The following is a 21,149-nucleotide window of genomic DNA, read 5'->3' as shown; positions in this document are numbered from 1 at the left end:
TGCATTTTATATTCTCAAAATCAGATTATCATAGTATTGAGTGGTTGTGTTTGAGGTGTGTGTGTGTGTGTGTGTTTCAGACTCGAGTGGATTTATCATCAACAATTCTGCAAATGAATGATGACATTGAAGACATGTAAACAGTTATTTTATTAAAATTATGAAAGAATTATAAACTAAACGCATGCGTCAACATGAAATGATGCGCCATTAAGAAACTGACCTGCAAACTCAACAATCTGCTCAAAGTTTTGCTCACACTAACACACACACACACACACACACACACACACACATGTGGTGACACAGACACCCATCACTGAACACACACTTACAGATGTAAAATAAGTCTCTGGTGTCCCCAGTGTGTCCGTGTGTGTGTGTGTGTTTGTTTGTGTGACACGAGCTGCGCATGTGCAGTGGCGGCCGGCAGGTGTCGCTGTGAGTTCCGCTGTATGGTCTTAAACTACTCGATAACCCGCAGAAGAAGAAGAAGAAGAAGAAGCAGATCCACAATACAGCGCGATGGAGTCCAGTGATGCGGGTAAAGACAGACGGCCTCACAAACACCATCCTTCCTTCTGTTCGTCCCAAACACATGTGTCCGTGTGTGTGTCCGTGTGTGTGTGTCCGTGTGTGTGTGTGTGTTCTGCCTGTCTCGACCCTCCTCGGCATGGTGTTTACTTTGACGGTTCCGAGCGATAGCCGCTTCACAGCTGTGTGTGTGTGTGTGTGTGTGTGTGTGTGTGTGTGTGTGTACCTCAGATCAGCTTAAACACCAATCGAATATTTGTGTTTATTTGTCTTTTAAAAGACAAATAAACACAAATATTCGATTCTCAGGTCACATCACGGAATTTAATCAAATTAACTTTTATGAGTTATTTATGAGATTAAAAAGTCGAAGTTATGAGTTAAAAATAGAAATAATTACCTTCCATGACCTTGTATGTCGTAGTTTCGACTATTTATCATAGTTATGACTGTCTGTCCTAATATTATGACGTTGGATTTGTTATGCCATTATTACGACGTAGACCTATAATGTCGTAATTTCAAATGGATTTATTCGACTTTATCTTAATTTCAACTTTATATTTCGTGATTTTGTCATAGCATGTCATAATTATGATTTGCGCAAGCATGATATTTTTCTTATGCTGGTTGAAATTGGCTTCCATGTTGTTTAAAATATAAATATGAATATCAGAATAACCTATCCACATCACATTACTTCTGTAAAACTACAGTTATATAAAAAATGTTTAATCTTAAAATGACTATTGTTTTGAATATGACAAGTTTATGTCTGGGAAATGCTGATTGGACAGTAAAGAGAATGAACTCTTATTAACATTAATGTGCAAAACGTTATTTTTATATGGAGAAATGTGAATGTTGTTCTCTGCTGACGGCCACTGTGTGATTGCAGTCGCGACTTGAAGAACTCGTATTTCTCTATAACACTTTTTGATTTTTCCTTCATACTTGCATTCAAAAAAGTGCTCAACTTTGACTATTTATTTTTATTTTTTGATGATTTGATATTTTCTAATAGTTATTTTAAGTATAAATTCAAAAGCAGAACGTGTAAATGTATATTTGTGAGTGTAAAGGGCAAATAAACATTACTGCTTTTAGTGGTCATTTCATCTTTTTAAAATGTTTTATATTAATTTACACCACAGCAAATTTCCATTAGAAACGTAACGTTCATTTACACGACAATGTCATGATTTTGTGGGCCTGAAAAAGCTCAATTTTGATGCTTTCGAAGTTTTCCACAATGCCACAGTTGTGTCTCTGTGTGAACTACACAAACACGTGTGTGTGGAAACGGTGTGTGTTACGTGTTCAGACTGTACAGACGCGTAGTGTTTCTTACACCGTAACATCGCCACCTACTGGCCACACACACACACACACACACACACACACACACAAACGGGGAAACATTCGACACTTCCTGCCACAGTTGCAGTTACTAATACAGGTGAATACTGTTGATTAGTGGAGTGAAAAGCCTTTTATAACTGTGTGTGTGTGTGTGTGTGTGTGTTAGGTCGTGGCGGCAGGAAGACTCATCAGAAGAGTAAGCTGAATGTGATCATGAGGCAGGAGGAGCTGATCGCCCAGAAGAAGAGAGAGATCGAGGCCAAGCTGAGAGAACAGGCTCAGACCACGCCCACACCGAAGCCGGCCCGGAACTCAGCCAGCAGGTGACGCGCACACACACACACACACACACGTGCACGCACACACACACACATTCTCACGTCTCTCTGTCTGTGTGTTTTAGCTCTCCTCCCTCACAGGCTTCATCGTCGTCTTCATCATCATCGTCGTCGTCTTCATCTTCATCCTCCTCTTCCTCCAAGTCGAACCGGTTTGTGAACGACGGGAGTTTCCTTCAGCAGTTCCTGCGGATGCAGCAGCAGAAGTCCAGCGCTGACGACGGTGAGCTCAGGTCACTTATTTTAGTGGATGCAGACGGGTTCAGTTCTTGAAATGTTGGCTGTGTGATGTCATGTCCTGTAGGACCCCTCAGCCCCGCCCCCTGCGCTCAGAGCCAATCACAGGCTCAGAAGAAGAGCGTTCTGATCGGGAAGCGGCCGGGGCTGGGCGTCAGCAGCATGATCAACCAGTTCAAGAACTACTCCCAGTCCAAGAAGACCACGCTCCCCGTGACCCGGCCCAGCGTGTTCAGCTCGCCCGATGATGAAGACGAGGAGGAGGACGACGAGCACTTCCTGGAGGTCAAAGGTAACACTCTCGACCTGTGAGCTCTCATCTAAAAGGTGCTGAACTAGCATTCTCCCTCTGCAAGAGCTGTTCATTAAACACCATAGAGTAACTCAAGGACAGTCACACACACACACACTCACACACTCACACACTCACACACACACACACACTCACACTCACTCACTCTGCTTTGTTCTCCTGTGCAGTGCCGCCCCCGGAGGACCCCGAGCTGCGGCTGGTGCTGGAGAAGATGGCCGTGTTCGTGGCCGAAGGAGGAGCAGCGCTGGAGAAGAAGGCCATGGAGGATTACAGAGACAATCCCTTATTCTCGTGAGTCTCACACACACACAGACACACTTAGTGTCGGCACGCTTCGACCTGCGACCTTTGAGTCCCAGTCGAGTCTCTGTTACTCCAGCACTTCACACACTCCAGATCGCCTCACAGTAATGAACAGCAGAATATCAGAATCAGTGACGAATCTTCATCAGATATCAAATTAATTATTCAAATCAGTTCAGTTCAGTGTTCACTCAGTTCAGTTCAGTGTTCACTCAGTTCAGTTCAGTGTTCACTCAGTTCAGTGTTCACTCAGTTCAGTTCAGTGTTCACTCAGTTCAGTTCAGTGTTCACTCAGTTCAGTGTTCACTCAGTTCAGTTCAGTTCAGTGTTCACTCAGTTCAGTTCAGTGTTGATTCAGTTCAGTGTTGATTCAGTTCAGTGTTCACTCAGTTCAGTGTTGATTCAGTTCAGTTCAGTGTTGATTCAGTTCAGTTCAGTGTTGATTCAGTTCAGTTCAGTGTTGATTCAGTTCAGTGTTGATTCAGTTCAGTTCAGTGTTCACTCAGTTCAGTTCAGTGTTCACTCAGTTCAGTTCAGTGTTCACTCAGTTCAGTTCAGTGTTGATTCAGTTCAATTCAGTGTTGATTCAGTTCAATTCAGTGTTGATTCAGTTCAGTGTTCACTCAGTTCAGTTCAGTGTTCACTCAGTTCAGTTCGTGTTCACTCAGTTCAGTTCGTGTTCACTCAGTTCAGTTCAGTGTTGATTCAGTTCAATTCAGTGTTGATTCAGTTCAGTTCAGTGTTCACTCAGTTCAGTTCAGTGTTCACTCAGTTCAGTTCGTGTTCACTCAGTTCAGTTCGTGTTCACTCAGTTCAGTTCAGTGTTGATTCAGTTCAGTGTTCACTCAGTTCAGTGTTCACTCAGTTCAGTTCAGTGTTCACTCAGTTCCGTTCAGTGTTCACTCAGTTCAGTTCATGTTCACTCAGTTCAGTTCAGTGTTGATTCAGTTCAGTTCGTGTTCACTCAGTTCAGTTCGTGTTCACTCAGTTCAGTTCAGTGTTCACTCAGTTCAGTTCGTGTTCACTCAGTTCAGTTCGTGTTCACTCAGTTCAGTTCAGTGTTCACTCAGTTCAGTTCAGTGTTCACTCAGTTCAGTTCGTGTTCACTCAGTTCAGTTCGTGTTCACTCAGTTCAGTTCAGTGTTCACTCAGTTCAGTTCAGTGTTCACTCAGTTCAGTTCAGTGTTCACTCAGTTCAGTTCAGTGTTCACTCAGTTCAGTTCAGTGTTCACTCAGTTCAGTTCAGTGTTCACTCAGTTCAGTTCACTAACTGTGTAAAGCAGAGAGGTTCAAATGGTGGACCGGATCCAGATCGAGGGACATTTATTGTTATTATTTCGTGATATAACTTGCAGACTTTGAGAGCTGAGCCTTTGCTTCATATCAGAAGCATAATCGAGCCATTTTACCGTTTCTAACAGTAGCAGAAACAGGCGAGCAGCAAAACACACACTTCTCTGTTCTTGAACACGGTTCGATAAATATTAGAATTTGGAAGATTATTAAGAGACAAAACCCTTTTGAATTGCTAGTTAAGTGTGTTTAGTGCTCATGAGAGTTCAGGCTGTTCTAGTGGTTTATTAGTTTGAGTTAATTGATTGGTCCACACACTCCTGCTCCTCCGTCCCGAGGCCGTCTGTGTGCCGGACTCTCCGCTGTCTAAATGCAGAATAGAAATGACCCGTCACTCGTCTGATCTGACCTTTATACTCGTGACCTTTATATGCTGTGCTGAAGCCCGTCTCTGTTGCAGGTTCTTGTTTGAGAAGAACAGTAAAGACTATCTGTACTACAGGAGGAAAGTGGCTGAGATCAGGAGAGACTCGTCCGCTCAGGCTGATGGTGAGCAGGAACCACACACACACACACACACACACACACACACACACACACACACACGTCCTGGAGACGCCCTGTGTTTGTGTTAGATCGTGTGAAAGGGGCGTGATATGTCACCTTTAACCTTACTGATGTGTTGAACCCTGACTCGTCCTCTTCCCCAAGCCAACCCCAGCTCTCTCTCTCACTCGTAACGAGCTCGTTTAGTTTGCGTTGCTGCCGGTTCTGATAGGCTGCTTTAAGTCTCCTCCTCAGTGGACGACAGCACCAGGAAGGTGGCGGAGAAGCTGGCTCGCTTCGTGGCGGACGGTGGCCCGGAGGTGGAGATCATGGCTGCGCAGCACAACCGGGACAACCCCGCCTTCAGGTGCGTGAGCCTCGCTCGTCCCAGTGTCCCCTCCGGAGAGAGAGCGAGCACTTACACACACTTACACAGGCTTTAATACATCTAGAGTGCTCTCTCTCCAGGACTTTAGCAAGATTATGCCTGAAGAGGGTTTGGATATTTTATCATATGTTAATTTAGACACATCATATGGTCAATTGCTTGGTTTTATTGTATTTATATCATATTTGTATTTCTGTAAATTAATTTTTGCCATGAAAATAGCTGACATAAGATGCTGACATGGCATTAAATTAACTATCTATCTATACTGACTGTACATGATGTATGATTCAGTTCAGTGTTGATTCAGTTCAATTCATTTGATTCAGTTCAGTGTTGATTCAGTTCAGTTCAGTTGATTCCATTCAGTTCAGTTGATTCTGTTCAGTTCAGTTGATTCAGTTCAGTGTTGATTCCATTCAGTTCAGTGTTGATTCAGTTCAGTTCAGTTGATTCAGTACTTTTCAGTTGATTCAGTTCAGTTCAGTTGATTCAGTTCAGTTCAGTGTTGATTCAGTTCAGTGTTGATTCAGTTCAGTTGATTCCATTCAGTTCAGTGTTGATTCAGTTCAGTGTTGATTCCATTCAGTTCAGTTGAATCAGTTCAGTTCAGTTGATTCAGTTCAGTTGATTCATCTGAAGGAGAAGTAGTGATTCGATGATCTGTTGTTGTTCTCTGGCAGTTTCCTGTACGAGTATCAGAGCGCCGCTCACCGCTTCTATAAGGCTAAAGTGGACGAGTTTCGCGAGCGCCGGAGCGCCAGTGAGTCTCAGCCGTCGGCCCCGGAGCCACCGCCCTCGTCAGCGAAGAGGAAGAGGAAGAGCCGCTGGGGCGCCGAAGATGATAAAGTCCCGATACCCTCGAACCCTGTCATCAGCTCTCCGACAGAGCCCAGCACTCCTGCGCTGACTGGTACACACACTCACACACACACACACACACACACACACACATATATATCGATGTATAATTTGGTGACATTTGTTCTGGTGTGTGTGTGTGTGTGTGTGTGTGTGTGTGTGTGCAGTTCAGGAGCTGAGCAGTCTGGGATATAAGAAGGGGAAGCCGGTGGGTCTGGTGGGCGTGACGGAGCTCTCAGACGACCAGAAGAAGCAACTCAAAGAACAGCAGGAGGTGCACACACACACACACACACACACACACACACACACACACACACACACACACACACACACACACTCTCGCTCCAGCGCTTCACACTCGTATCAGTTACACTATAGTACCAGTGTCATTACCCATAAACCCCACATGCCATGAAATGTTGTGATGTTGACTGCTGTGTGTGTGTGTGTGTGTGTGTGTGTGTGTGTGTGTGTGCTGCAGATGCAGGAGATGTACGATATGATCATGAAGCACAAGCGTGCGATGCAGGACATGCAGCTGATGTGGGAGAAGGCCATCCGGAACCACCAGCACGAGTACGACAGCGACGAGGAGCTCGACCCCGAGGCCGGCACCTGGGAGCACCGGCTCCGGCAGATGGAGATGGAGAAGACCAGAGGTCAGAGGTCACGCACCACACCGCCGCTCGCTCGCACTGAAGCCTGCATGTGTGTGTGTGTGACGCCTGTGCTGTGTGTGTGTTTCTCTCAGAGTGGGCGGAGCAACTGACTGACATGGGCAAAGGGAAGCATTTCATTGGTGACTTCCTTCCTCCGGACGAGCTGGAGAAGTTCATGGAGACGTTCAAAGCTCTGAAGGTGAGAACGAGTCTTTGTTCATCGACACACACTCCAGATCGCTTCACACACTCCAGATCGCCTCACACACTCCAGATCGCTTCACACGCTCCAGATCGCTTCACACACTCCAGATCGCCTCACACACTCCAGATCGCTTCACACACTCCAGATCGCTTCACACACTCCAGATCGCTTCACACGCTCCAGATCGCTTCACACGCTCCAGATCGCTTCACACACTCCAGATCGCTTCACACACTCCAGATCGCCTCACACACTCCAGATCGCTTCACACACTCCAGATCGCTTCACACACTCCAGATCGCTTCACACACTCCAGATCGCTTCACACACTCCAGATCGCTTCACACACTCCAGATCGCTTCACACACTCCAGATCGCTTCACACACTCCAGATCGCTTCACACACTCCAGATCGCTTCACACACTCCAGATCGCCTCACACACTCCAGATCGCTTCACACACTCCAGATCGCTTCACACACTCCAGATCGCTTCACACACTCCAGATCGCCTCACACACTCCAGATCGCCTCACACACTCCAGATCGCCTCACACACTCCAGATCGCTTCACACACTCCAGATCGCTTCACACACTCCAGATCGCTTCACACACTCCAGATCGCTTCACACACTCCAGATCGCTTCACACACTCCAGATCGCTTCACACACTCCAGATCGCCTCACACACTCCAGATCGCTTCACACACTCCAGATCGCTTCACACGCTCCAGATCGCTTCACACACTCCAGATCGCTTCACACACTCCAGATCGCCTCACACACTCCAGATCGCTTCACACACTCCAGATCGCTTCACACACTCCAGATCGCCTCACACACTCCAGATCGCCTCACACACTCCAGATCGCTTCACACACTCCAGATCGCTTCACACACTCCAGATCGCTTCACACGCTCCAGATCGCTTCACACACTCCAGATCGCCTCACACACTCCAGATCGCTTCACACACTCCAGATCGCTTCACACACTCCAGATCGCTTCACACACTCCAGATCGCTTCACACACTCCAGATCGCTTCACACACTCCAGATCGCTTCACACGCTCCAGATCGCTTCACACACTCCAGATCGCTTCACACACTCCAGATCGCCTCACACACTCCAGATCGCTTCACACACTCCAGATCGCTTCACACGCTCCAGATCGCTTCACACACTCCAGATCGCTTCACACACTCCAGATCGCTTCACACACTCCAGATCGCTTCACACGCTCCAGATCGCTTCACACACTCCAGATCGCTTCACACACTCCAGATCGCTTCACACGCTCCAGATCGCTTCACACACTCCAGATCGCTTCACACACTCCAGATCGCCTCACACACTCCAGATCGCTTCACACACTCCAGATCGCTTCACACGCTCCAGATCGCTTCACACACTCCAGATCGCCTCACACACTCCAGATCGCTTCACACACTCCAGATCGCTTCACACACTCCAGATCGCTTCACACACTCCAGATCGCCTCACACACTCCAGATCGCTTCACACACTCCAGATCGCTTCACACGCTCCAGATCGCTTCACACGCTCCAGATCGCTTCACACGCTCCAGATCGCTTCACACGCTCCAGATCGCTTCACACGCTCCAGATCGCTTCACACGCTCCAGATCGCTTCACACACTCCAGATCGCTTCACACACTCCAGATCGCTTCACACACTCCAGATCGCTTCACACACTCCAGATCGCCTCACACACTCCAGATCGCTTCACACACTCCAGATCGCCTCACACACTCCAGATCGCCTCACACACTCCAGATCGCCTCACACACTCCAGATCGCTTCACACACTCCAGATCGCTTCACACACTCCAGATCGCTTCACACACTCCAGATCGCCTCACACACTCCAGATCGCTTCACACACTCCAGATCGCCTCACACACTCCAGATCGCCTCACACACTCCAGATCGCTTCACACACTCCAGATCGCTTCACACACTCCAGATCGCCTCACACACTCCAGATCGCTTCACACACTCCAGATCGCTTCACACACTCCAGATCGCCTCACACACTCCAGATCGCTTCACACGCTCCAGATCGCTTCACACGCTCCAGATCGCTTCACACGCTCCAGATCGCTTCACACGCTCCAGATCGCTTCACACACTCCAGATCGCTTCACACACTCCAGATCGCTTCACACACTCCAGATCGCTTCACACACTCCAGATCGCTTCACAGTGATGAACAGCAGAATATCTGAATCAGTGATGAATCTTCATCAGGTATGTTCAGATTCAGTAAAGCAGTTCTACAGAAGATCAGAATCATTATTCACATCGGTTCAGTGTTGACTCAGTTCAGTGTTCACTCAGTTCAGCAGTTCAGTGTTCACTCAGTTCAGTGTTCACTCAGTTCAGTGTTTGCTCAGTTCAGTGTTCGCTCAGTTCAGTTCAGTGTTCACTCAGTTCAGTGTTCGCTCAGTTCAATTCAGTGTTCGCTCAGTTCAGTTCAGTGTTCGCTCAGTTCAGTTCAGTGTTCACTCAGTTCAGTTCAGTGTTTGCTCAGTTCAATTCAGTGTTCGCTCAGTTCAGTTCAGTGTTCGCTCAGTTCAGTTCAGTGTTCGTTCAGTTCAGTGTTCGTTCAGTTCAGTGTTTGTTCAGTTCAGTGTTCGCTCAGTTCAATTCAGTGTTCGCTCAGTTCAGTTCAGTGTTCGCTCAGTTCAGTTCAGTGTTGATTCAGTTCAGTGTTGATTCGTTTCAGTGTTCACTCAGTTCAGTGTCTGGTAAACTGACTCAGTGACACAGCAAGCAGTTCTGGTGTGACGTGTGTGTGTGTGTGTGTGCAGGAGGGCCGAGACCCGGATTACTCCGAGTACAAGGAGTTCAAGCTGACGGTGGAGAACATCGGCTTCCAGATGCTGATGAAGATGGGCTGGAAAGAAGGAGACGGCCTGGGCTCTGATGGACAGGGCATCAAAAACCCCGTTCACAGGTACACACACACACACACGCACACTCTCACACACACACACACACACACACACACACTCACTCTCTCACGGAGTGGGTCCGGCAGGATTTAAACACTTCATTATGTGTTGTTTATGTGTAGAAAGCCTTTCTTTTTAAAATGATTTTCTTTTTGTATAAAATGTATCTTAATTTCAATCAATGTTTCATCAACCAAATTTCTGGGTTTAATAAATAAGAAGCAAATATAGCGTACGATATAATCAAGACGTCGAGGCGCTGAAACTCAGCGTTTATGAGACTCACAGACATGAGAAATATATAGATATATACAATATAAAGTTGATTGACAGCTGTAATGTGTGTTATTGCTGCGCCCCCCTCTGGTTACATGACATCATTGCATCGGCACAAGACCATAAACACACAATCCAGTCAATATTAACTAATCGAATACTGGAAAATCCTGACTGATACCTAACATGATAATCCAGAACACATTTACACTACAGGTGTGTGTGTGGATTCAGGGATGGATGATAAAGCGATTTAGTGTTTGGAGAAATACAGTGCTGGTAATCCTGTGTGTGTGTGTGTGTGTGTGTGCAGGGGCTCTACAGCGGTGGACGGCGCAGGCTTTGGTGTGGATCGACCCGCTGAACTCAGCAAGAGTGACGATGAGTACGACGCTTTCCGTAAGAGGATGATGCTGGCGTACCGCTTCAGACCCAACCCTCTGGTGAGACACACACACACACACACACACACACACACTCCTTCCAGTGTTTCTGCAGATGTTGTAGTTCATCATCATCATTTCTTTTGAACTGCGATTCATTTGAATCATGAATGCGAGTGGAAACTAAACGAGCGATTCACTTTGTAACACGTGTCTTGTGTTCCTGCAGAACAATCCCAGAAGGCCGTACTACTGAGCCGGACTCTCCTGTTAGGATGGGCTTCATTTCAGAAAGCAGTTTTTGTTTTTGAGCCGCTCAGACTCGAGCCCTGCAAGTGTTTGTTTCTTGTGTTTTATCCCCGTCGTGGAGGACGTGCGACACACACACACACCTGGACCCTGGTGACCCGTTCATGAGCGCAGATGTTACACACCAGACCTGCACACGTCCGTCATTATAGACTTCCAGATTAAACTCAACAGTCTGTCATTGAGATCTATTAAACGTCTGTGATCCTCAAACTCTCTGTGTGTGTGTGTGTGTCTGTATATGATTCACCTCAATCATCTTTATACTTTCACTAGTACATTTAACATTATCCTGTGATTTGAAAGATTAAATTTTAAAGTATAAATATTTTATGGAGTTTTGAGTTCTAGTTGAACTAGAATCATAAACAGCAGAATAACAGTAGGATGATGATGATGATGTCTGAATAAAACGGACTCTCTGCTTTACTTTGGTGATTTCCTTTTGGGCCTGATGACCTACTCCAGATAAACTGCAGTCCAACATACATCCAAGATAACTGATTAATTCCAGTAATTACAATATCGCCAGCTATGACCTTAAAATATGAGCTTTCTTTGTCTTTATCTTTGTTCCAAACAATATATATTCAGTTTTCCCTAAACGAAGTGATAATCTGTTATTGCCATCCACATACATCAGAAGTCCTGGTCGACTGTATCGAAGGCGTTTATCGAGTCTACAGTCTACTTGACCTGCCTTTATTATATAACCACAAACTGTGAACGGGAATCCGTATACTGAGATTTACAAAAGCCAGACTGGAACTCATAAAGCAGGTTTTGTGATTTTAAGTAATTATCAATCTGTTCAAAACTAATCCTTTCAAAAGCTTCTGGCAACTGATGAGAAATACTGTATTAAAGCTGTCTGCCACTCTCTCCTCCTCGGGTGTAGTCGCCGAGATCTAGAGGAATATTAATAGCCTTTTACTGTAGCCAATTTCCATAACTTTCCTGAGTCATTTCTGTATTCAGCATCTGTTTTTCATTGAAATATGCCTTTTTAGTATTGACTACTAATCTGTTAATATCATCTGCTCATCCTTGTTTTCTCTCAATTTAATTCCTATTTCTTATATTGCCTTAAGGACGTCATTGATTACCCAGGGTTCTGTTCTCTTATGACTTAAAGTCATAGCTTCGACTTAATAAATGATTTATTAAAGCATAATTCTTTTGTTATGTGACGAACATGTTGCCGTTTATTATGATGATCCCTGTGCCGCCAGCTCTCCTCTCGCGAGATCCAGCCGAGAGATCTCGTTCAGGGTAGGGCCGTGGAAGTCTCGCCGCGGTTGGCGCTCTCGCGAGGTTTGCCCGAGCTCTCGTGTTGTTGTTGTTGTGGTGATGATGGCGGCTGCTGGCGCTGAGGCCCCGGACTCCTGGTATCTGGCTCTTCTCGGGTTCGCCGAACATTTCAGAACATCAAGTCCTCCCAAAATCCGCTTGTGTGTGCACTGCCTGCAGGCCGTGTTCCAGTTCAAGCCCCCGCAGCGAGTGGAGGCCCGGACGCACTTGCAGCTGGGCTCGGTGCTCTACCACCACACGAAGAACAGCGAGCTGGCCCGCACGCACCTCGAGAAAGCGGTGAGAGCGCGCAAGAAAGCCCGAGGCTTCAGCCGAGCGACAAGGCCGCAGTCCCGGAAGCTTCATTATTGTTATTATTTTTATTATCATTATGGTTGTTGTTGTTGTTAATTCAGCCCTAACAGATTCAACGCGCTCAAGTGCTATTGTTTTTAACATCTTATTGTTATAAATCACATATAATTATCTTTTGATAGAAGCTCTGCATTTGTCCTGTGATGCGCTGCCATCGACGCTTATAAATGTGATTTATGATTCATGTTTAATGTCTCTTTCTGTCTCTGTTTCAGTGGTTTATCTCACAGCAAGTATCCTTTTCCACATTATGCAGCAAATGTCCCTCTTGAGTGTTGTGTGAGTGTGCAGACAGACACACAGCCCCACTCATTATGATGATAATGCCAGTTTTGTTGGAGTTCTCCTTAGCCCAGGTGTGCAGATCGCTCAGTTCGAGGATGTGAAGTTCGAGGCGGCGAGTCTTCTGTCAGAGCTCTACTGCCAACAGGTGAGTGTGAGTTTAACACACACTTCACCCTCATCAACTCTTCTGTTCTCGGTGCCAAACATAACCCTGATGACGTTATGAATAGACTTTCAGACACAAAACCGGGAGTTACGTTTCTGTCGTCATTTACACGCTTTCATGTCGTTCCAAACCCGGAAGGCTTATTAAAGGAAATGTAACACTGCTGTGACACCGTGTGTGTTGTGAAGAGCTGGGGTGTTGTGGGGTGGTGTTGGCACAGTGGATTAGACACATGCCTTTGGTGTGAGAGGCCCGGGTTCAAATCCACTGTGAGACACCGATGTGTCCCTGAGCAAGACGCATAAAGGATTAGTTCACTTTTGAAAAAACTTTTGCTGATAATTTACTCACCCCCGTGTCATCCAAGATGTCCATGTCTTTCTTTCTACAGTCGAAAAGAAATTAAGGTTTTTGATGAAAACATTCCAGGATTTTTCTCCATATAATGGACTTCAATGGGAACCAGACGGTCCGAGGTCCAAAAGACAGTTAATAACAGTTTCAGATGCAGCTTCAAACGACACCAGACGATGAATAAGGGTCTTATCATGCGAAACGATCGCTTATTTTAAAACTTATTCCAAAAATGTAACTTTTCTAAGGACAAATGCTAGCCTTGCTCTATTCTGTGAGGCGCGTTTGTAACGTCACGTAATACGTAATTACGTTCAAAAGGTCACGGGCGACGTAGCCGGAAGTACAGAGTCTGTTTACAGTTTGAACGCATAGGTTGAACGTGCAAACTAACTCAAACGCCGTTTACAAAAACTGGAATTAAAAGGTAAAACGACGATGTCGGACGATTTTGATTCTGTACTTCCGGCTACGCCGCCCGTGACCTCTGACATTTACAGCAATTGTGAGTGGCTTTGGATAAAGTGTGTCGGGAGTGACGTTTGCTCTTCTGTCCACTAGAACCTGGTGGATTCAGCGAAGCCGCTGTTGCGGAAGGCCATCCAGATCTCTCAGCAGACACCGTACTGGCACTGCAGACTCCTGTTCCAGCTCGCGGTACACACACACACACACACACACACCTCTGCACTTTGATTTATCTCCACACGAGGACGACACAGCTGTCAGTCAATAAATGGGAAAACAAAGTAACTTTCATTACTTATTTGAAAAAGTAATCTGATTACATAACTCGAGCTACTTGTAATGAGTTCCACACACTGCTCTTCTTTAACGGGAGTGTGTGTGAGCGACGTCTGAGCGGTGTGTGTGTGTTCCCACAGCAACTGCACACGCTGGAGAAGGATCTGGTGTCGGCCTGCGATCTGCTGGGCGTCGGCGCCGAATACGCCAGAGTCGTGGGGTCGGAGTACACCAGGTGACTCTCACACACACACACACACACACACACACACTCTTTCATTGCTCTGTCGTGTGTGTAATGACTAAACTCTGCATTTCCACAGAGCGCTCTTCCTGCTGAGCAAAGGCATGGTGAGTCTCTCTGTTTTCTGGCACTCGAATGAAGATATAAAGCATATACTGAAATAATCGATTGGTGGACTTTGAGAATAGAGTTTGAGTCGACCGCATCTTAAAAAGCGATTCATCGAAACATGTTTTACCCAGCCCTACTCGAGCGACGGGTTGTGTTCAGCCCAGCCTTATCCAGGCGGGTTTGTTGAGCCTCGTCAGTGGGTGTGTGTGTCACGTGACCTGTGAAGGTTTGTGTTCTCGTGTGTGTGTGTGTGTGTGTGTAGCTGCTGCTGATGGAGCGTAAGCTGCAGGAGGTGCACCCGCTCCTGACGCTGTGTGGGCAGATCGTGGAGACGTGGCAGGGAAACCCCATCCAGAAGGAGTCTCTGCGGGTCTTCTTCCTCGTGCTGCAGGTCACACACTACCTGGACGCCGGACAGGTGACTCTCACACACTCTCACGGCCTTAAACACTTCACCGCAGAAGTGCCACCTATGACCTTTGAGCGGTGTGTGTGTGTGTGCAGGTGAAGAGCGTGAAGCCGTGTCTGAAGCAGCTCCAGCAGTGCATCCAGACCATCTCCACACTGCATGATGATGAAATCCTGCCGAGCAACTCAGCCGACCTCTTCCATTGGCTGCCCAAGGAGCACATGTGTGTCCTCGTCTATCTGGTGAGTGACCCTTCACCTCTGACATCATCATTGGGTTCGGACAACCACTTGAAGGGCTTCAATTTGACCTTTTGAAATATAAGTCCTTAAAAAACACTAAATGAACACTGCAGCCGTTTTGCATGACTATTTATTGCTCGTAAATATCTACGGATGTGATGGTGTTTTGAACAAATAATCACTTTAAAGGAGTAGTTCACTTTTGAAAAAACTTTAGCTGATAATTTACTCGCCCCCATGTCATCCAAGATGTCCACGTCTTTTTTTCTTCAGTGGAAAAGAAATTAAGGTTTTTGATGAAAACATTCCAGGATTTTTCTCCATATAATGGACTTCAATGGGGTCCAAACGGTTCAAGGTCCAAAAGACAGTTAATAACAGTTTCAGATGCAGCTTCAAATGTCTTTAAACGACACCAGACGATGAATAAGGGTCTTATCATGCAAAACGATCGATTATTCCAAAAGCGTAACTTTTCTAAGGACAAATGCTAGCCTTGCTCTATTCTGTGAGGCGCGTTTGTAACGTCACGTAATACGTAATTACGTTCAAAAGGTCACGGGCGACGTAGCCGGAAGTACAGAGTCAGTGTTTACAAGTTGAACGCATAGGTTGAACGTGCAAACGAACTCAAACGCCGTTTACAAAAACTGGAATTAAAAGGTAAAACAACGATGTCGGACGATTTTGATTCTGTACTTCCGGCTACGTCGCCCGTGACCTTTTGAACGTAATTACGTATTACGTGACGTTGCAAACGCGCCTTACAAACCTTAGAAAAGTTACATTTTTGGAATAGGTTTTGAAATAAGCGATCGTTTCGCATGATAAGACCCTTATTCATCGTCTGGTGTCGTTTAAAGACATTTGAAGCTGCATCTGAAACTGTTATTAACTGTCGTTTGGACCTCGTTTGGACCCCATTGAAGTCCATTATATGGAGAAAAATCCTGGAATGTTTTCATCAAAAACCTTAATTTCTTTTCGACTGAGGAAAGAAAGACGTGGACATCTTGGATGACATGGGGGCGAGTAAATTATCAGCTAAAGTTTTTTCAAAATTGAACTAATCCTTTAATAAAGAAATATCTTTTATCTGTACCTTTTTATTTCTCTAGTTTATCTTTATCTCTTTTTGAAAGATAATAGAAATATTGTTTGATAAGTGCATCTCTGATTCTAGTCCTCAAACACCATTAAAGTAGTGCTTGTTTATAGTTCCTAAGTCCGACTGTTTTCTCTGATCTGTGTGTGTGTGTGTGTGTGTGTGTGTGTGTGTTTCAGGTGACGGTCATGCACTCGATGCAGGCCGGATACCTGGAGAAGGCCCAGAAATACACTGATAAAGCCCTCATGCAGTTAGAGAAGCTCAAGAGTGAGTCACACGAGTGTGTGTGTGTGTGTGTGTGTGTGTGTGTGTGTGTGTGTGTGTGTGTGTGTGTGTGTGTGTGTGTGTGCACTGATGCTTCTGTGTGTTGGCAGTGCTGGACTGCAGTCCGATCCTGTCGTCGTTTCAAGTCATCCTGCTGGAGCACATCATCATGTGTCGTCTGGTGACGGGACACAAGGCCACGGCGCTGCAGGAGGTGTGTGTGTGTGTGTGTGTGTGTGTGTGTGTGTGCTCGACACCGCAGTGATGCCCCTGATGATCGTGTGTAACCCCTGTGTGTGTGTGTGTTGACAGATCTCTCAGGTGTGTCAGCTGTGTCAGCAGTCTCCACGGCTCTTCTCCAATCACGCCGCTCAGCTTCACACACTCCTGGTGAGATGAGACCCGGGTGCAGATCTGTGAGGAGTGTGTGTGTGTGTGTGTGTTCTGCTCTGTGATGTGTTGGTCTCGTGTTTCAGGGCTTGTACTGTATCTCGGTGAACTGTATGGACAACGCTGAGGCCCAGTTCACCACAGCGCTGCGGGTGAGAACCTTAAAGCCTCTGCTGTCGCTCTGTTCTCGCCAACATGAGCTCATGAGTGTGTGTGTGTGTGTGTGTGTGCAGCTCACCACGCATCAGGAGCTGTGGACCTTCATCGTGACCAATCTGGCGAGTGTGTACATCAGAGAGGGCAACAGACATCAAGAGGTTGGTCATCATGGGATTGATTTATAATGTCTGTTAATAATCGTCATCAGCGCCTGATCATCTCCATATCCTCTGTGCAGCTGTACAGCCTGTTAGAGCGGATCAACCCGGACCACAACTTCCCCGTCAGGTAAAACTCCTCACAGACACACACATGAATCAGTCAGTCCGGATGATATTAGAAAGATTCAGGCTAAACTGACTCTGACTGACTGAGAAGCTAAAACACAAGTGATGACAAATCAACTCAACTGAGTCAACGCTGAACTGAGTCAACGCTGAACTGAGTCAACACTGAACTGAGTCAACGCTGAACTGAGTCAACGCTGAACTGAGTCAACACTAAACTGAGTCAACGCTGAACTGAGTCAACGCTGAACTGAGTCAACGCTGAACTGAGTCAACGCTGAACTGAGTCAACGCTGAACTGAGTCAACGCTGAACTGAGTCAACGCTGAACTGAGTCAACGCTGAACTGAGTCAACGCTGAACTGAGTCAACGCTGAACTGAGTCAACGCTGAACTGAGTCAACGCTGAACTGAGTCAACGCTGAACTGAGTCAACGCTGAACTGAGTCAACGCTGAACTGAGTCAACGCTGAACTGAGTCAACGCTGAACTGAACTGAGTCAACACTGAACTGAGTCAACACTGAACTGAGTCAACACTGAACTGAGTCAACACTGAACTGAGTCAACACTGAACTGAGTCAACACTGAACTGAACTGAGTCAACACTGAACTGAGTCAACACTGAACTGAGTCAACACTGAACTGAGTCAACACTGAACTGAGTCAACACTGAACTGAGTCAACACTGAACTGAACTGAGTCAACACTGAACTGAACTGAGTCAACACTGAACTGAACTGAGTCAACACTGAACTGAACTGAGTCAACACTGAACTGAACTGAGTCAACACTGAACTGAACTGAGTCAACACTGAACTGAGTCAACACTGAACTGAGTCAACACTGAACTGAGTCAACACTGAACTGAGTCAACACTGAACTGAGTCAACACTGAACTGAGTCAACACTGAACTGAGTCAACACTGAACTGAGTCAACACTGAACTGAGTCAACACTGAACTGAACTGAGTCAACACTGAACTCAGTCAACACTGAACTGAATCAACGCTGAACTGAGTCAACGCTGAACTGAACTGAGTCAACACTGAACTGAGTCAACACTGAACTGAACTGAGTCAACACTGAACTGAACTGAATCAACACTGAACTGAACTGAGTCAACACTGAACTGAACTGAGTCAACACTGAACTGAACTGAATCAACACTGAACTGAACTGAATCAACACTGAACTCAGTCAACACTGAACTGAACTGAACTGAGTCAACACTGAACTGAGTCAACACTGAACTGAACTGAACTGAGTCAACACTGAACTGTATTGAATCAACACTAAACTGAGTCAACACTAAACTGAGTCAACACTGAACTGAACTGAGTCAACACTGAACTGAACTGAGTCAACACTGAACTGAACTGAATCAACACTGAACTGAACTGAATCAACACTGAACTCAGTCAACACTGAACTGAACTGAACTGAGTCAACACTGAACTGTATTGAATCAACACTAAACTGAGTCAACACTAAACTGAGTCAACACTGAACTGAGTCAACACTGAACTAAATCAACACTGATTAACACTGGAATGAGTCAATTGGATGAAGTTCCATCACAGATTCTGATATTGTCCTGTTCAGTACTGTGATTGGCTCTGTGGTTTCTCCTGTTCAGTACTGTGATTGGCTCTGTGGTTTCTCCTGTTCAGTACTGTGTTTGGCTCTGTGGTTTCTCCTGTTCAGTACTGTGATTGGCTGTGTGTGTGTGTGTGTGTGTGGCGCTGGAGGAATGACCGTTGTGCTGTTCTAATGAATCCGCATGTTGACCTGTTTTCCAGCTCTCACTGTCTGCGAGCGGCAGCCTTCTACATCCGAGGCCTGCTCTCCTTCTTCCAGGGGCGCTACAACGAAGCCAAGTGAGTTTCCTCTGAGTGTGTGTGTGTGTGTCACTGATGCTGATGATCAGACGCCTCATCTGTGTGTGTGTGTGTGTGTAGGCGGTTCCTGCGTGAGACGCTGAAGATGTCCAACGCTGAGGATCTGAACCGTCTGACGGCCTGTTCTCTGGTGCTGCTGGGACACATATTCTACGTGCTGGGGAACCACAGGGTAACACACACACACACATCACTTACGCATCACTATGGCTATTTCGGTTTTGTTTATTTTAGTTTCAGTTTTAATTAAACTCAGGTAATAGTGTCAGTGCTAACTTCAGTTTATCACCACAGCAGCGTTTCTAATTTTAGTGTTTTTTTCAGCAAATATTTATATCTTATGTCATTTCAGCTTTATTTTACCTAGCTTGTTTAATAACCCTCATCTGCGGCGTCTGAAGAGCTGTGTGTGTGTGTGTGTGTGTGTGTGTGTGTGTGTTCAGGAGAGCAACAACATGGTGGTTCCAGCGATGCAGTTGGCCAGTAAGATCCCAGACATGTCCGTGCAGCTCTGGTCCTCGGCTCTGCTGAAGGGTGAGTGGCTGTCTCCTGTGTGTGTGTGTGTGTGTGTGTGTGTGTGGCTCTGATCTCTCCTCTCTCCGTCAGATCTGAATAAGGCGTGTGGGAACTCTATGGACGCTCATGAAGCGGCTCAGATGCACCAGAACTTTTCCCAGCAGCTCTTGCAGGATCACATCGCAGCCTGCAGCCTTCCTGAACACAACCTGATCAGCGTACGCCCCACACACACACACACACACACACACACACACACACACACAACCTGATCAGCGTACGCTTCTCTTTGTAATTGTTTTAAAGAGGTGTTTTGGTTGTATTGACACGCTGTGGCCAGCAGGAGTCGCCAGAGTGATTCAGAACACTGAGTCATTTTCAGAACCAATTGATTCAGTTCCAGAACGCTTTGTTTCTCCAGACACACTCTCACTTGCTTTCATATTTCATTTGAGGAATATCTCAAGATTGCATTTGGTTTGATGTAAACTGTGTGTGTGTTTCAGTGGACGGACGGCCCTCCTCCGGTGCAGATTCAAGCTCAGAACGGACCCACAACAAGCCTGGCGAGCCTACTCTAAACACACACACACACACACACACACTCTGACGGGGGACGAGCGAGACCCGCTGCCTTTGACCTGCAGATCTCTCTCCTGTGTTATTCAGATTTTAACTTATCGAGTTTGCTCTCGGTTCACGAGTGTGTGTGGACGAGGAGCCGCGGTTCAGCGGAGCGTGAGTGAACGCTGTGTTTGATCCTTATTTTGTGCTGAAAATGATCCGCTCACAGACCCGAGTGTGTGTGTGTGTGACGTCCAGCGGTGTTCCTGAAGAGCCGGACTTCTGTTCACTGATTCTGACTCTGAATCGTTTGCTTTGGGATCTTCTACTGAGTGTTTGATGTGAACGGCACTCACTTACTGACCTTTATATGCTGTCGTATTAATACACACACACACACACACACACCCTCATTCACTCTCTCTCACACACACTCATTTTCAGCGCAGAAGGCTTGTGTTTTGTACCTGCACGTCTCTTCTTTTATTGTACAAACAGTCTTTTCTTTTAAAGGTTTCTGCCTCTCTTCTTCTGTAGTTTTAACAAATACATTTATTAAATTTTGTAAAGTTTGAATATTTATATCCCACATGTACCGATTGTTATGATGTGTGTGTTCTGTGGGCCCGATCAGGCTCGTCAGTCCACGCTCTTTATAATACCTGTTTTTAAACTCATTATTTCTGTGTCTGCTTTAAAATCATCAGCATTTTTAAATAAAGTTGGAGAAGTGTAGTAGACATGAGTGAGTG

General features: G+C 46.1%; 2 protein-coding genes across 2 annotated transcripts; both read left to right on the top strand.

Moving 5' to 3' along the window:
* The first annotated feature begins 466 nt into the window (after window positions 1-466).
* Window positions 467-11,202, top strand: sugp1 (SURP and G patch domain containing 1). Its single transcript, XM_039688765.2, has 14 exons — window positions 467-544; window positions 2,063-2,219; window positions 2,300-2,457; window positions 2,539-2,763; window positions 2,952-3,075; window positions 4,841-4,929; window positions 5,170-5,293; window positions 5,998-6,227; window positions 6,343-6,449; window positions 6,660-6,837; window positions 6,930-7,036; window positions 9,878-10,023; window positions 10,611-10,740; window positions 10,910-11,202. The coding sequence occupies exons 1-14, from the start codon at window positions 526-528 to the stop codon at window positions 10,934-10,936; spliced, it is 1,821 nt and encodes a 606-aa protein (XP_039544699.2). The 5' UTR covers window positions 467-525; the 3' UTR covers window positions 10,937-11,202.
* Window positions 11,203-12,298: 1,096 nt separating this feature from the next.
* mau2 (MAU2 sister chromatid cohesion factor) lies at window positions 12,299-21,137 on the top strand. The gene is made up of 19 exons (XM_089131653.1): window positions 12,299-12,579; window positions 12,870-12,887; window positions 13,019-13,084; window positions 14,021-14,116; window positions 14,344-14,438; window positions 14,527-14,554; window positions 14,821-14,976; window positions 15,063-15,209; window positions 16,494-16,584; window positions 16,692-16,795; window positions 16,894-16,971; window positions 17,058-17,123; window positions 17,205-17,288; window positions 17,369-17,418; window positions 19,219-19,296; window positions 19,378-19,489; window positions 19,761-19,851; window positions 19,924-20,051; window positions 20,340-21,137. Exons 1-19 carry the CDS (start codon window positions 12,340-12,342, stop codon window positions 20,412-20,414), a joined length of 1,803 nt encoding a protein of 600 aa, XP_088987779.1. The 5' UTR covers window positions 12,299-12,339; the 3' UTR covers window positions 20,415-21,137.
* Window positions 21,138-21,149: the final 12 nt, after the last annotated feature.

This window comes from Pimephales promelas, chromosome 5, assembly GCF_988280905.1.
Source record: "Pimephales promelas chromosome 5, fPimPro1.hap1.1, whole genome shotgun sequence".
Classification (NCBI taxonomy): domain Eukaryota; kingdom Metazoa; phylum Chordata; class Actinopteri; order Cypriniformes; family Leuciscidae; genus Pimephales; species Pimephales promelas.
Note: the sequence above shows the minus strand (reverse complement) of the source record. Positions and strands in the feature narration are given on the sequence as shown.